An 18,149-nucleotide genomic window follows, 5' to 3' on the forward strand; every position below is an offset into this window, starting at 1 on the left:
GGCTCACTGTTTCACGACACCGTTCTCCTACTTCCTTTGTTAGTCTTTTACTCTGGTTTGCCTGGAGATGATGCTGACTGCCATAGGTTCACATGTCTAACCCAGAAGTAAGAGTTTCCCTGAACACAGCCTTAAAGTCAATCTTGTCATTCAACATTGTACATAATTTATAGATATTGCTGATAAAGCTGATGTATAATTTAAATGTAATATGTATAGCATGTTTTAGTTGATCATCTATAAGTTATAGAGAGTCATTATAATTTTTATTGGACATAAATTGTGTACTCCAACCAGTGATCGCTTGGCCTACAATTTTCTAGTTCTTTATACTGCAAGAAAATGTAAGTAGTTCACCCCTGATGCTAGGAGGCTCCTGTGGTAAAATTTAGGGTTTTTTTCGTCCATGATGTGAGTGGATTTTTTTGTCTATGTATTTTAACAGTCTGCTCACTACTGTATGGAGGATATACCTGTAGATGTGTAAGCATTTCTTGGGTACCAGATGTCATTTGGGTATTTACCCATTGTATTATGGAGCTGCCTCTGTTTTCCAGGGATATGAAAAGGGAGCAATGCTGTATTGCTAAACTTGAGCTCTGCAATTCCTAGAATTCTGCTTCCTAATTGGGGTGGTCATTAATACTGTTCACCAAAATGTTGCAGGTTACTGCCTTCCTGTTATAAAGTAGAGATGCACATTTGATACTCTTGAGGTGGGGTGAGACCAATGAGTTGTGAGTGAGTGATGAATATCTGAGCATATGACTGTGTCCAGTGCAACATCCTCCAGAGTTCTTTCTTTCTCTGTGGCTCTGTGACTGATAATTGAAATTTTGGTTTGCTATTCTCTCAGCCCAGATCCCTTGATCACTCTTAGCAAAGGCCCCCACTGCCAACAAATAACAGGTCTGCAATGTGAAGAAGATATAGGCCTCACTTTAAACCCCTAGGATTATTCTAACAGATACACTAATGATACTACAGAGGATGTTACAGTTCTTTGTAACCTGTATCTTTAGCAGGACCATTCCTGAAGCTTCAGTACTCTTCAGAATATGGCCAAACGACTGAAATCACATTACTCTTAATTTTTCCAGTCTGTAAGTAGAACTAACACAACCTGTAGTAATTTATCAAATAAGTTGATTTCTTTTATGTATTATGATAAACATATGATAGAAATTACCAGCATTGATGATACATTGAATCTAAATTTGGTCCAGTAAATATCCTCCAACAAAGGGCTCTGATTGTCAGTATGTACTGCAGTGACTCCAATAACTAAACAAGCCTATAAATAGCAATCATGTAATTGAACCCCTGCTACAGGCCAAGGATTGGGTAGATCCTTTTATAATAATATAACACAATAATATATAATATGTATATATAATATAATAAATATAATATTTAAAGTCTCATAGCAACCCCATGAAGATAGGCATCATCACTATTGACATATGGAAGAAACTGTGATTCAGGCTTCATGTCTAGCCCAAGGTCAATCAGCTGCTAAGTGATGGGGCAATGATTAGAATCAGGAAGTCTAACCCCAAGGTCCAATTCTTCTCTTCTATACCTTGCCAATTTACATATACATAAGCAATAGTTTAATTTATTGTTGAATGTTTTTCCACACTGAAATGAGGAACATTTTCACCTTTTAATTCTAATATACATGTTGAATGATGGCAGTTTCTGGTAGACTTGTTTTTTATTTACTGCTTGATATTCCCCTTTGGAGGAGGACTAGTGACCAAGCAGAACTCTTGATGTTTTCAAATTACATTTGCAGCAGTCGTTTGACAAGTGTGTCTGGATTAACATCTATTTGAGCAAGTGTTTTGCTTCTAAGATTTATTAGGATCCAGATTCTAAGAATGTAGTCTATAATAAGGATTAGCAAATTAGCTTATAACTAGATTATCAGGCAACATTTCACTCTTAGAGTAATAAAGTGAAACTGGATACAAATCTATTGAGCCAGCTCTCAGTGGAAAATCACATTTGCCAAAAAGAAAGTGTACATATGTATATATGTGTGTGTTTTTGTACCATGTTCCTGCTGGCAAATAATCTGTATAGCTACCAACCTCTCAGCAAATTTTTATCATACCAATTCCATATTTGGTATAAAATTTGCTATAATTTTGGTATTATTGGATTAAGATTTTTTTGTTTGTTTGCTTGTTTTCTAAGCATCCTTTAGTTTTGGCCTGGAGAAAGTTTAAGGGAATTAGAACATGTTTTTATAACTGTGAACTATTTGTGGATAATCTGCCAAGAAAACTTTTGTAGTAATGTATTAGGAAAAGAGTGAAGTTGTCATAGTGATTTAAAAAGGCAGGCTCTAGAGCCAGGTTCTTTGGGTTTGAAGTTGGCTGTGCTACTTACTAGACATTTGACCTGAGGGAAGTCACTTACCTGTTACAAATTCCACACACCTCATCTTAAAATGGAGGTTATGATAGTATATGCCTCATAGAGTTGTTACAGGTTTAACTGAGATTATACATGTAAAGCACTTAGCACAGTGCTTGTCGTATAGTAGGCTCTTAATAATAATAGTAATAGTTCATACTGTCATTGGAAGTACAGGAGAAATACATAGTTACATTACTTATTTCCTCTTCCTAGAAACCCACATCTACAGGAGAGAGTACCAAAAAACAAACAACAAAAAAAAGAAACCCAATAACAATCAGGTGGATAATAATATATTTTCTTTTGACTAAGATTATGTGTGAAAAATGACATGATTTTAGTGTTTTTTTTATCAACCAATACGTTGCTCCCAGAAATTGAGTGGCCATTGCTGCCCTGCTTTTCTAGTTTAGTGTAAGCAAAAGTGCTAAGACCTTTTGAAAGTAGGAGATAGGTTAGAGCCTTCTTAATCTGAGTATTTGGTGAATGAATAGTCCCTAATATCAGCAATGCCTCAAGATACTTTAAATTTCTTTGATGGAATTTGGAAGAGACTAGGAAATATTATCTTTCAAGTTCTTGGCAACTGAATAAAACCAGTTTTTTTCCATATCTCTCTTACGTCTTTTCGATTTACTTACGATTTCGATTTGTATATGCTGACTTTGCTGCTCCAAATTAATTCTTGAATTTACCTCTGTCATCTCTCGACTTAATCTCTTATGAATTTAGATATCTGAACTTGTATTGAAGTTAAAAGTCCAAATCCAAATAATATGACCAACTTTACTCAGTTGATAAAGGAAGGAACAGGTGGCTACCTTTCCCATCATCAAATGCATGAAAAATGTATTAAGTCAGCTAGACTTCTCATATTGACTCCTCAGTGGAACAACAATAATCTTTCCTAGAAACATTTAGCCTTATATAACCTTCTCAACTTTCTAGAAGTGCTTATTTTCTGTTAAAGAAACCAGAGTCAGATCATTGTCTTTAAGCCAAAATACAGGGCTCACTAAATTGCCTTCAGGGTCATATCCCTTATGAGTAAGGCTTCCTTATATAATGAGTCTTCTATGTTGAGGTTCTTAAATTAGTAAACAGTTGCAGAGTAACTTTTTGGTACATTCTTCCATTAGGGAATGATGAAGTCCAAAACTCAGAGCCATATAACTGAAAGTGTACAATTGATAAATTAACTGTTCTTTAATTTCTCCACTTTAAAAAAAATTTCTTCTAACCAATTACCAGGAACAGTCTGTGATTCAGGCAAAACCCTAAACAATGCAGATTGAACTGACTTTGAAAATAAATTCCAGAATTACCACTTCCTCACCATTTTGTTCAGCTCACAGGATATGAACTGATTGTGTCACATATTTAACCATCCTCTTCTCCTGGCTCTCCCACCTGCTTGTATGATTCCATTTTTAAACAGAATCCGAGCATCTGTCTGTAATAAATATGACATTTGTTTTCCCATAAACACATATTCCCTAAAAAACAAGCAAATGTGGAGTAGAAAATAGCAGCCAAGTATGTTAACTGTCATTTAGGCTCAGGTCTTGATATCCATTCATACCGTTACTTAAAATCCTTTAAGCCAATCCTGACGTTTTTAAGGCTCAGAGCAAATGAGCACATGGCTGATATAAACCCATCTCGCACTTCTATTTAACATCCGCAGGTGGAGTAGGCAGCCTGGCTAGAGCTGTGGGAGACAGCAGCCCTGGAGATAAACACGGGCCTTAAAAATTATCTATTGACCCAGTGCTCACTTGCTTCCTGTGCTTTATTTCATCAATATATTACTAATACTTTTACAGAACAATGAAATAATTTCTTGTGGCAGACTTAATGATATATCAGTTTTGCAAAATAAAAATTCTACAACTTGAAATCAAAATATGTAAAATACTTTAAACTGTACACAATAAATAAAATTAAGGTTTTTTATTTTTTTAATTGTGCTAAAATATATGTAACAAAAAATTTACCATTTTAACTGTATATCCAGTGGTGATTTAAGTTTTTAACGGCTGATTAATAATCCTAGAAAAAATTTTCCTAAGAAATGTAACTATGACCTGGTACAGAAAATACCAGATGGTAGTTTCTGATCATTTTCAACACAATTTATTTCTTATGATAATGACCTACAAGCTCTTCATAACACCATCTTGGAGATTTGTGCAACAGAATGCCTTTTAGTGAAATATCATTTTATAGTCATTGAGCCCGTGAATTCTGGAGCCAGGTTGCCTGTGTATGAATCCCAGCTCTATCACTTACTGGCTGTATGAACTTGGGCAATGTCTAAACTCAGTGCCTCAGTTTCTTTATGTGTAAAATGAGGATAATCATAGTACCTACCTTGTAAGCTTGTTGGGAAGTAAAAAAAGTTGTTTGTAAAGTGCTTCAAACTGTGCCTGACACTTAGTACTAAATAAACATTGGATAAATTAGTAAATAAAAATAACAATGGACTCTTTGATAGTAGAATTCCTTTGGACATAAAGTACACACTCAAGTCAACTCCTCCCTATTATAGGTAGAGTTTCTGTCTCATTTTCTTGGACTGCAGAGACTAAATGATAAATGTTTATATTCTGATCATTTATGACATTGATAACCAACATTTGAAAATGCTTTACATTTTATAAAGTACCTCTTACATATGCTATCTCATGTGATCTTCATTTATTGTTAAGAAAGTTAGGGCTCAGGTTAAGTGACTTGCCTGAGGTCACATAGCAGCAGAACTGGGACTGAAGCCCAGGTCTTCTGACTGCAAGCCCCAGGCTTTTACATTATATGTCAGCCTGCTTGAGGCTTACATTGGACCATCTGTTTCTAATCTTCATAAGCATACCAAATTCATAATAAGCTCTCATCTATAAACTGGAAAATCACAAAGCCCTTCTTATTGGTCTCCTGTTGTTAATTCAGCCAGCTTGATTAATTAACTTAACCTTTAACCAGGGCTTTTCAAAGTTGGACAAAGACGTGAAAGCTCTCTTCACGTTTAGTGCATTGATTCCCAGCCTCTTCGTGGCTGTCATTAAAACCTAGTATTTATTATTTCATTCCCTTGTAATTCTCTTAGAAGTAATTGGTTACTATTAACATTGTTAATAGTTAACAACGTTAACTATTGATGCCAGGGTTTGTTTTGTTTTTTTGTTTTACTCTGTTTTTGGTTCCCAAACTTGCTCATCATCACATTCTCCCATAGAGCTCTTTAAAAATATATATTCCTGAACCTGCATACTGGGGAGTGTGCTGAGAATCTCTACAGTTCCTCAGTGAATCTCAAGAACCACTGTATAGCATATTTTCTCACCATAATACCTATTTTCTGGTTTACTAGAATTAGCTAAAAAAAGAGATATATGAAACATACATTATTATGTTTACTTTGTGAAATTTATGAATGTATTTATGAGTTTGTGGTGCTAAAGAAGCCACGCAAATCTTTAGCAAAATTGTGATGTTAGATTCCCCTGTCCCTTTAATTAGTGTCTCTCTTTGGTGGTGACTGGTTGTCTCCCTGCTGTGATATCTGGAGCCCTCTTTCCTTCTCTCCTTCTCTCAAAATCTGGTTTCAGGTCCACACACTAAATGACAACTGTATTGGTTGTATAAAAATTGTTTTCTAGGGGCTTCCCTGGTGGCGCAGTGGTTGAGAGTCCGCCTGCTGATTTAGGGGACGCAGGTTCGTGCCCCGGTCCGGGAAGATCCCACATGCCGTGGAGCGGCTAGGCCCGTGAGCCATGGCCACTGGGCCTGCGCATCTGGAGCCTGTGCTCTGCAACAGGAGAGGCCACAACAGTGAGAGGCCCGCGTACCACACACACACAAAAAAAATTGTTTTCTAAATGATGTCAGTCGAGATAACAGACCAGCCTAAAATGTTAGACTAGGTCTTCTTTAAAATCAACATGCAGTGGTTGTTTATCCATCTTGGTAAGAAAAGAACTTAGATATTCAAAATACTTAGAAAACATATGTTAAAGTCTAGGTTAATAAAGAGCTTATCTAGTAGCCTGTGATTTTTCTGATTTGTCCATTGGGGCTGTTTTACCTAAAACTGCTTGGCTTCCTTCCCCTTCCCCACATCAAGGTTCAGCATATGCTCAGGCCCTGGCATTGGTAATTCCCAGTGTTTCAAGCCAAGTAATAGAATCACACTGTAAAGATTTGACTCTCACATTTTCTTATTCTTTCTTTTCTGCCTTATTTCTCTCCTGGTGCTCATTGCATTCTTGGTATTATCTTTCAAATTGATGTAAAGGATCAGACTAAACAGAGCTAGAACTTTTTTGGGGGGTGGTGGGTGGTCAACTTAACTGGTTCACACTTTCTAGTGGTATAGGAAGTGGGGGACCTAAGTTATTTTGATCTTAAATCCTGCTGAGTTAGAGTAAGCAAATTCCTATTTATGATTTCAAAAGCATTATTGCTTCGAGTGTTCAATAATTTGAATGAGCTGTCTAAATAATGCAGAACCTGTGTTAAAGACAGCAGGTGAGAAGGGAGACAGGTCTTAGGAAGCCCAGGCATGTGTGGTTCACAGGGGTGGCTGTGACTATCTTCTAGTCGGCATCAAAGGAATGGGAATGTTCTTACTGTCGAGATTACTGGTTGCTGTTGGAGAAATCCAATTTAAGGAAGACAAGATAGCCTTGTGATTAACTTTCTGTTGGATTGCTTTAAGTGAAAACGATAGCTTTGGCCCGATAGTAAATATTTAGAAGGGTGTGTCATGGGTAGAGCCAGCGAGGTGCACTGGAAGCTTGAATGTATAAATAGCAGCAGTCAACATGAATCCCCAGGCAGAGGACTTTATAATAGGTGGTGGTGTTGATCCTCAAACATTTAGGAGAGATGTATTACAAAGGAAAATTATTCTGTATTTCTTTAGGTTATGAAATCTGTGACTAATCTTCCCATGTTTTTAAAGGCATATTATAACTTAAAGTAATGAAATAATTTAAAGTAATTGTCAATATTTGAAGCCATTTCAATGAATTTATGAAGCCCAATAAAGCAATCTAGGTACTTATGATTCCAGTTTTCCAGATTTTAATAGATGCTCAACATTATGTCTGAAAGATAAATTTTCTGAATTGTAAATACTTTTATTTGCAGCTAACTTTTATGTCTATATAATCAAAATTTGAATTGATAATTTTGGATAGTAAATGCTATATTGTACTTACAGGATTTTAGTGAGGCTCTACTGTCCCCCCAAATAGGTCATATTAAGCGTTTGGTTGAACTTAGTTTTAAAATTAAGTACTATTTTTTACATAACATTCAAAGTACTTGAAATTAGGCCCACTTTTTTTTTCAAGAAAAAATGCCTCTAATATCATAGGATAAATCAGTGGCTCATGAAGTACTTTAAAAATTTGCATCCTTATAAAAAATGAAGTTTAATATCATCTTAGTAGTAATATCACCATATTATAATGCTAGATAGTCATCATGCTTATACATTTTTCTTTTACCTTTCTAGGGATAATAACATAATTCAGGATTGTAGCCCAGCCTTTTAGTTTCATCCCCAATTTCCTGTCTGGGCTTTCCCCATGCCACCCTGAATAAAAAATGTCTATTTATAATACCCAAAATATTTACTGAGCTCCTATTATTTCTACCAATTCTAGGCTCTGAAGTGATCAAAACAGACAAAATTTAAATGCTGTCACGAGACTTATAGTGGGATGAGACACATAGTTAACAAGTAAATTTTTTTTAAAAAGATATGGTATGTTAGTTGTTGACGAGTGCCATGGGGAGAAATGAAGGGAGAGCCATAGGCAGGTAGAGTGAAGGAGCAGGGTTCCCAGGGGTGGGGAGGAAAGACTCCACCTGCAGAGTCTGTGCGCTAGGAAATCCTTCTCCACAGCCAGCCAGATACCAGTGGTCGGTTGATAATAATTCTTGTTTTGATTGTATTTTTCCCTTTCACTTATTCCAAAAAGTGGTCAGGCCCCTCATGTTCTCATGTCTCAGGGGCATTTTCTGTTGGAATCTAAAGCAGAGCTTACCTGTCTTGACCTGAGTTCCCTGAGGGTGGGCAGTAATGGGAACAGGGCAGGCAGGAGCAGCTAGTCAGGGAAGAGATTCCCTCAGACACGGAAGAGGACAGAGGTCTGCCGGTGCCCTGGGGAGTGGAGCACCTTGGAGAAGAAGAGCACGAGGTGCACCAGGAGGTTGAAGCCACGCTGGCAAGGTTCCCAGCCTTGGAAAGGATCCTTTGGACCAGGCATGGCAAGGAAGCTGTTCGATTACCTGACTTCAAGGGACTTGAACAAAGATGTTATTCATGAAAGCCTTAAGGGTTGAGGAGTAATGATCTGTCCTTGCTCTTCGGGCACCATTTATTCCCTTCCAATTTACAGGAACCTAGAGATAGTAAGGGGTGGCCCAAAAATGGGCAAGATCAAATTTCTTATCCTTGTTGGACAACGGCTGTCACATTCAGTTTTATTTAGCAAAAAGAAGGTAATATGACATTGCTTACACATTTGAGTTTGAGAAGTGAAACTTATCCTGCTACAGCTCCAGATGATTATATCTTGATTAATTTTTATGTGGAGAAGCAATCTTAAAATAGAAAGCAACAGATGATATGAATTTCTGCCAGATGGCAGATTTCTTTTTACTAGCCTTATTGGGTGGACAAATACATAGGTATTCTTTTCTTTGAATGTGCCACTTCGTATTAGTATATGGTGATAGCACACAGCATGCTTAGTGAGTTGGAAGTTACTGAGAAGGGACATTCAGCCTCCTCCTCAGACCCTAGGAAATATGAAAATGGTGCTGAGGCTCTCAGTCAGCCAGTGATGCTTGATTGGAACAAGATCACGTAGGAAAGTAGTTTACAAACTTCAGTTTTGGATACAGCTAGGAATTTTCTCAGACATAGGGTACTATCTTTCCCTGCCTAACCATCTGTTTAGTCTCAAACCTCGTCCTTACTCCAAATATTTACATGCTTATTCATCTATCAAGAACACATCTATCAAGAATTATCTTAGGGCCTCCCTGGTGGCGCAGTGGTTGAGAGTCCGCCTGCCGATGCGGGGGACACGGGTTCGTGCCCCGATCCCGGAGGATCCCACATGCCGCGGAGCGGCTGGGCCCGCGAGCCATGGCCGCGGGGCCTGTGTGTCCGGAGCCTGTGCTCCGCAGCGGGAGAGGCCACAGCAGTGAGAGGCCCGCGTACAGCAAAAAAAAAAAAAAAAAAAAGAATTATCTTATTTATGCTCATAAATTCACACAAATTTTTAGACTATATGTCTTCCTTCTCTTTCTATGATGATTATTTTCCCCCTCCACCCTAAATTTAATAAAACTGATTGAGAAAATTCAAGTTGCCAAAGCAATGTAAACATAATGAAAGATATGATATTCCCTCTTTTTAAAAAAAATTTGTTTATTTTATCATTATTTTTTTGGCTGTGTCAGGTCTTAGTTGCGGCATGCAGGATCTTTGCAGCACGCGGGCTCTTCTTTGCAGAGCAGGGGCTCCTCTCTAGTTGTGTTGCGTGGGGTTCTCTCTAGTCGTGAACGCGGGCTCCAGAGCACATGGGCTCATTACTTGGGGTACGCAGGCTCTCTAGTTGTGGCGCGCAGGGTCCAGAGCACGTGGGCTCTCTAGTTGTGGCATGCAGGCTCCAGAGCCCGGGGGCTCTGTAGTTGCCACACGCAGGCTTAGTTGCTCTGCAGCATGTGGGATCTTAGTTCCCCGACCAGGGATAGAACAGCGTCCCCTGCATTGCAAGATGGATTCTTAACCACTGGACCACCAGGGAAGTCCCTGATATTCTCTCTTGAGATCAAAGAATTTACTGGAATTTGAAGAATACCCAGCCCTTCCTGTAGTCTTATCTGAAGTCATTGATCTTAATCCTTGACTTCATAAGCTTTTAGCTCCTTGGAAATCTGTTACAGAGCCGCCTTGAAGATTTCTTTCTTAAACAGGTATATTTAAAAGCTTGTCTGTGTTTTGTTTTGTTATTATTGTTTACCTGGAAAACCTGTAGAACTCAAATGGGAAAACTATTATAAATAAAACTATTATAAACAACAGAAGAACTGTTACAAACAATAGGGAGATTCAGTTATGTGGCAGCTGTAAAATTACTCTAAAGCAGTAACAAATGTGAAAATATGAAGGGATAAATAGCATTTATAATAGCAACAAAGCATATATAATGTACTGGAGTAAGTTTAAGGAGCACATACAAGATCTATATGAATAAAACTTTAAAATACTACCAAGAGACAGAAAATAAAACTTAAGGAAATGGAAAAATATAATCCTCTTCTTGGTTTGGAAGATTTAATATGGAAGGATGTCCATTCTCCCTAAATTAATTTTAATGCAATCTCAATTTTTATTTATTTTTATTTTTTAAATTTTATATTGGAGTATAGTTGATTAACAATGTTGTGTTGTTTCAGGTGTACAGCAGAGTGATTCAGTTATACATATACATGTATCTATTCTTTTTCAAATTCTTTTCCTATTTAAGTTATTACAGAGTATTGAGCAGAGTTCCCTGTGCTATACAGTAGGCCCTTGTTGGTTATTTTATATATAGCAGTGTATACATGTCAATCCCAAACTCCCAATCTGTTATCCCCCGCTTTCCCCAATGAGCAACCATAAGTTTGTTCTCTGAGTCTGTGAGTCTGTTTCTGTTTTATAAATAAGTTCGTTTCTATCATTTTTTAAGTTTCCGCATATAAGCAATATCATATGATATTTGTCTTTCTCTGTCTGACTTACTTCACTTAATATGATAATCTCTAGGTCCATTCAGGTTGCTGCAAATGGCATTATTTCATTCTTTTTAATGGTTGAGTAATATTCTATTGTATATATGTACCACATCCATTAAAAAGGACTTAAAAACCCCCCTACAGTTGACCCCATGAACAACCTGGGGGTTAGGGATGCCAACTCCCTTTGCAGTCGAAAATCCACCTGTAACTTTTCAGTAATTTCACAGTGGCCATGAAAGTTCACCTGTTCTGTACCCACAGATTTAACCAACTGTGGATTGTGTAGTACAGCAGTACCTATTTAGTGAAAAACTCCACATATAAATGGAGCTGCAAAGTTTAAACCTGTGTTGTTCAAGGGTCAAATTCTAACATTTGTAAGAAAATAAAACATAGAAGAGGGAGTTAGACCTATAAAATATAAAATTATAGTAATACTCTAGTAGTTAAAGCAGTTTGATATTAACAGTTATTTGACAGATTAATAGAACAATATACAGTCCAAAAGGACTTGAAAATAGTTAATGATAAGGTTGTATTCAAATAATTAAGGAAAAGTTGTATTGTTAATAAATTATGTATGTACAAATGGCTAGCTACTTGGGAAAAAATGAAGTAGAAGCTATACCTCACACCTCACATCCAAATTAGTTCTAGAAGGATGAAAAATTTAAATAAACAAAAAAGAAAATACAAACATACTAAAAGATAAACTATTAACAGGAGAAGATATTCTCAATACATATAGCAAAGGGCCATTTTTTAATATACAAAAATCTGTTACAAATCAATGAGAAAACAACCAATATAAATATTAACACAGGATTTGAACAGTCATTCCATAGAAAAGAAAATATAAATGGCTTTTTAAAATATGAAAAATTGATGAATAAGTTCTAGGGAATCTAATGTATAGCACGGTGACTATAGTTAACATTAATTACTGTGTTATATACTTGAAAGTTGCTAAGAGAGTAGATCTTAAATGTTCTCACCACACATACAAATAAAGGTTTTAATGTGAGCTAATGGATATGTTAACTAACCCTATATGGTAATCATTTCCCAATGTGTATGTGTATCAAGTCATTGTGTAGTACTCCTTAAGTTTACACAGTTATTTGTCAATGATATCTCAGTAAAGCTGGAAAAAAATATGAAAACTTGCTCATATTTCAGAATTCAAAAAAATGAAAATGATAATAAAAAGGAAATACCAATCTTTTCCTTAAAAATATTGGCAGAGATCTAAGTTTGGTAACGGAAGTGTTCTCCAGAGTGTGAGGAAGCATTTGTTCATGGCGTTGTAAATTTTGACCACCTCACTCAAGAGTGATTTCACAAAAGCTTCCAAAATTTAAAATATGTATAAACCTGTCATTCAACATCTTAGGAATTTATGCTTCAATACACTTTCACATGGGTAAAGAGACATACAGACAAAAAATTTTTTATTGCAGCATTGTTTCATATTGCAAAATATTTGAAAAAACTTAAATCCATCACAAGGGTGTTTGTAAAATAAATAATGGTACATGCCATACTATGTATTTGGATATATATACATCTATATACTCATTCCCTTGGTTTTCTCATCTAATTTCTTGCCTTTAAATATGGTGTGCATGTGTGTGTGTGTGTGTGTGTGTGTGTGTGTCTGTGTGTCTGTCTGTCTATGTTTCCTACATTTTATCTGCAGTTCAGTTCTCTCTCCCGAATTCCCTTACCAAACTGCTACTTGGTATCTTCGCTTGGGTGTCATAATGTGTACTCAGCATATCTGAACTCTTGATCTCCACCCCCCCATTTCACTTCCTTGACAGCCTTCCCCATCTCAGTGGATGGCAAATCACATCCTCCTCTCGCTCAGTCCCAAAGCCTTAGAGTCATCCTCTCTTTTTCTCTCTTAACCAATCTTCAGTTGGTCAAGAAATTATTTTTGCTCTACCTTTAGATTATATCCAGAATCCTACCACTTTTCACCACAGTGGCTGCTATGACCTGATCTATACCACCATTATTTCTTGCCTGGATGATTGCAGTAGCCAGTCATCCACATCTACACTTGCCTTTGTATAATCTGTTCTCATCAAAGCAAGCAGAGTGATTGTTGTAAAATGTTAAATCAAATCAAGTGTTATTCTTCTGCTCAGAACTCTGTAATGGCTCCTGTTTCACTCAGAGTAAAAGCCCAAATCCCTACAATGGCCTGCAAGGACCTCCATGACCTGGCCCCTGTTAATTTATTGGACATCATTCCCTATTACTCACTCACTTGCTCATTCACCCACAACCACCTTCCCTTCTTTGATGCCTCTTGAATAAACTTGTTTTCTCCCATCTTAAAGCCTTTTTTCTCTGCCTGCAGTGCTCTTTCCTTGGACATCTACAGGGCTAACTCCTTCACCTCCTTTAGATCTTCACTCAGTTGTCACTTTTTCAATGACAGTTACCCTGACCACTTTATTGCCTCATCTTTTCTTTATTACATAGTATTTATAACCTCTTAAACTGTAGCCTTAACTTATTTGTTATGCTTATTGTGGATTGTCTGTTTCACTGGTTAGAATGTAAGCTTTGTCTGTTTTCTTCAGTGATTGATCCCAAGGGTCTAGAATATGTTGAATAAATCCATAGATGAAGCAATCTGAAATACAAATAGAAAAACTCCAAGTATATAACAATTCATAGCAGTCTGTAAAAGCAGATATTTAAATGATGTAAATGCCTGTAGGTACATACGGTGTCTCTGGAAGACTGTGAAAGAAACTGGTAATATTGGGTGTCTTGGGGAGAAACACTCAGTACTAGGGATGGATAGGGAGTCACATTCTACACTTTTAGAGTCACTTCAATTAAAGAACAAACTACTTGGAAAAAATGCAATGCATAGCTGAGCCTTATTCTGGAATTCAAAATTCTTTATAAAGTTAAGAGTCTTTAACTTTTTGAGTTCTTTAGAAGATGTTTAATTGTATTACTACCACTAGGTGGCACATGCTTACTGATAAATTCTTAAAGATTCAGAGACACAGGTTTAAAAAATGCTTTTTAGTTCCCCAAACTTGCCAGTTTATTTTAGCAATGTATCACATTGGTTTTCCTCAAGAAATTTCCTTAACTTCAGTTGTTTAGTGCTATAACAGCTTACAGGTGATTTTTCACTACCCATTAATTCTTAGCATCATTACAACATTTGAGTTGCAGAAATGTCTTAAATCTGTAAATGTTAGCTTAGATATTCTTAAATTAGTTTAAATTTTCTAATGTTTATTGAATTGTACCCGCCTATCTTTTCTTTTTCCTAAGAAATAATAAATGAAATTTAAATATTCTGTATACAAAACTAGGTTTTTGTTTGATAAGTTTTTTTCATTGCTTTTATGCCAGATAAATTAGTGTCCAGGACCACATGCAGTGTAACACCTGTATTCTTTTTGATGGTGAAGTTTTCAAAAAGAAAATGGTGGCATGTATTTTATAAATTGTAACATTTATAAACATTATAAAAACCTTTTTGGGGCAAGCTCTAAAATAACATTGGCAAAATTACTGGGCCAGATAATAAAAATGATCTTATTTACAAAACAGAAACAAACAGACTTAGAGAACGAACTTATGGTTACCAGGGGGAAGGTGGGGGGGAGGGATAGTTAGGCAATTTGGGATTGACATGTACACACTGCTATACTTAAAGTTGATAACCAACAAGGACCAACTGTATAGCACAGGGAACTTTGCTCAATATTCTGTAACAACCTAATTGGGAAAAGAATTTGAAAAAGAATAGATGCATGTATATGTATAACTGAATCACTTTGTTGTACACCTGAAACTAACACAACATTGTTAATCAACTGTACTCCAATATAAAACAAAAAGTTTAAAAAATAAAAGAGAACTAAAAAAAAAAACGAAATAAACATTTAGAAAAAGTACCGTATTCAAGTAGAATAACATTTATTGAGCGCTTACTATGCCTGAAAACAGTCATTTATTAGATGTGAATGGAATTAATTTTATTTACTACAATAAAAAACTAGGCTTTTCAGTTTTCATCGCTTCATTATCATTGCTATGTTACTTAAAAGGGAATCAACATTATTCTGATAAAATAGATTAATATTTACTACTTTGTTACACTGGTGGTCTTAATTTTTTGTAACTTTCTAAATATGAGATAAATCATATTAAAATATTAGTGAATTAAGACTCTGACTCTTTTGGCTGTTAACATGCAAAATTTCCACAACTTTGCTATATTCTAAAATACTAATAAAATAATAATTAGATAACAAAATCTAAGGAATATATTGTACAATGCTTAAGATTTAGTTCCAGCTCAACAGCTAAATCAAGTCGATGTTAAAACAAAATTATATGCTTAAACATGAATCTTATTATTTTTTCTGTCTTTCATTAGCCAGGAAAATGTACGAATAAAAAGAAGTGGTATAAAAGTGCACTACAAGAAGCATACCTCCTCTTTGGATACTCTCATGAGCAAAGACTGGAAAGGTGCTGCCTATCAAAACAGGGTACATGTGATTTTTTATTCTTTACCACCTCAAAATAAGGATTTATTCAGGTGCATGCTTTCCAAAATATGTTTGCCCATTTTAAAATTTTTCTCTCCTTTTCATAGGAAAATAGTATATCTTTGTCCAGTGAAAAATCATTCTTATATTGGTTCATAGTATGCATTTTTGCCCTCTGAAACTATTTTCCATGACTAAACATGCACTCTATTTAAATGTAGGTGTTTTAATTAGCGCTCTGTCATCTTTGTTCTTAGCCTTTCTACATAGGTCCTCTTGTGTATTTCAAAGCATGTATTTCAAAATTAGAAGCCATGGCTTTAAAATATATTCCTGGATTGAAACTTTTACTTGGATGTGCTATATTATTTCAGAACAAAGTATTTTTCAAAATGTTTTATTTTTAAATAAATTCAAGGCAGAGATAGAAAAATAATCTTCAACTTTTTTAATTAGGTGAAAAAATATAATATTTCAAGTTGCTTTCAAGGAAAGTTCTCTTGAATCATAAATATTATGGTTTATGGATAGCTTTTTTAATGAATTGATCATAAGACATATAGCAGGTAGAACACATTTTTAACTCTAAAAAGAATGTAATAGTTGCATGGAAATGATTTTTCAATTAACAAATATATTAAAAAAATTTTCTGCTTAGTGATCATAAGAATTTTTTTATCTTACAAGGCCCCTTCTCATTTTATCCACCTAAAGTTCTAAAACAGATTATTCTATGGGAGCATCTGGTCTTTGGTGCTAACTGAATTTTAAAGTAAGAGTGATATTTTTTATCCTGTGGAAAAGTTTAATATATATATTTTAAAAACTTATATGTAAAAACATTTTACTTGAAAAAAAGTTTGTGTTAACCTAGCCACCTAAGTTTAGATTTTAAAGCATATAAATAGGTTTGAAAAGAGTAGAAAAAGAATGACAAGCAAACTACTCTGGTCAAAAGACATTTCTTACCACAAATGTGATTTTATTCCTTGTGCTGAAAATATAATGTCTCTGTTTATTAGCCATAAAGGTTGAACTCACTTTACTGTCACAAGTACAATTTTACACTTTGCATGGGCTGTACATTTCTCTTGTGTAACCAGAGTAAACTTTGAAATATTTAGTTTTTTTAAACATTAATATTTTGAAGTAATGTAGTCTGTTACTTTTAAAAGTTATATTACAGCCATTTTACACTAGCAATATCCTGCCTTCTCAGTAAGTTATGGAACTATGCCGTTGCCATTGTTGTGTGTGCCAGGGCGTTTATGTCTGGGTCCTTTGGCATTCTTACTTGTCCAGAGACTCTCGAGCTGGGTTTTATCTGATCGGTTTTGCAGGAACAGACCATTTTCTAGCTGAAAGTCTGATGATTTTTGCATGCAGAATTTGTGTAATTCGGCCTGATTATAGAGAGCCATATGCCTAAGGACTGTCATTTTGTGCCTGAAGTAGCCCAAATTGACAGGCACGAACAGACTTCCAGGAGCTCAGTCTTTGCCATCATGGGCTCACTCATTGCATACTCACTCTTCACCGTCTCCAAAATAAACAGTTTAGTCCCATGCCTGTTTAGCTTCCAGGGTGGATTCTAGGACGTATTCGGCTTCTTACTGTATTCAAAGTAGTTTTGAGAGGTAATTAACCATTATTCAGATATTTTACAAAAGCTTAGTTGCTTAGAGGCAAACCATTTATTTCATTCCAGCAACTTTGAGGATTTCTTTACCCCCAAAATTCATTCTTTCAACCTAGAAATAATTACTACTAATTTTTTTGGCCTAAATTCTTCCTACCCCGCAGAAATTGGCCCACTATTATGTTTGATGCAATTGTTTCATTGTTGAAATCTACAGGGTCAGTCAATGCTACATAAATATAGACCCAGTCATAGTATAACAAAATTCCATGTCCTATACACATGATTTGGTTACCATGTTTTTGTTGTATTAACTATTACTCCAAATCAGTGATTCTTCTGTTGGGTCTAGAAAACTTCTTCTTATATAGGAAATTCATTATTTTTTATTTTCAATTATATTTTTTAAATGAATAGGGTATTACTCATATAGTCTCTTCATAACTCAGCATTAGGATTTTGTATTATTTGTAGGATGAATATTTTTTATATATTCTACATTTTAGAGTAGATGTCCTTATCTCTACCCTTGTTTCTCAGAATTACTTATTTTTAAATATACTAATTTTTTAGAGCACTTTTAGGTTCATAATGAAATTAAGCAGAAAGTACAGAGTCCCCATATACCCCCTGCCCTACGCACGCACAACATCACTCACTGTCAACATCCTGCACCACAGTGGTTCATTTGTTACAATCTATGGACCAACACTGACACATCATTATAACCCAAAGTCCAT

General features: G+C 35.6%; 1 protein-coding gene across 6 annotated transcripts in view; it reads left to right on the forward strand.

The window, feature by feature from the left end:
• The window catches only part of ZCWPW2 (zinc finger CW-type and PWWP domain containing 2), a 156,410-nt gene that overhangs the window by 81,184 nt on the left and 57,077 nt on the right, over positions 1-18,149 (forward strand). For all 6 annotated transcript variants that reach the window (XM_060109641.1, XM_060109642.1, XM_060109643.1 and 3 more), the window contains exon 4: positions 15,656-15,770. In XM_060109641.1, the coding sequence (XP_059965624.1) occupies positions 15,656-15,770 (115 nt within the window). The remainder of the gene's footprint in view (positions 1-15,655; positions 15,771-18,149) is intronic.

The sequence above is a fragment of the Mesoplodon densirostris genome, chromosome 10, assembly GCF_025265405.1.
Source record: "Mesoplodon densirostris isolate mMesDen1 chromosome 10, mMesDen1 primary haplotype, whole genome shotgun sequence".
Taxonomy (NCBI): Eukaryota; Metazoa; Chordata; class Mammalia; order Artiodactyla; family Ziphiidae; genus Mesoplodon; species Mesoplodon densirostris.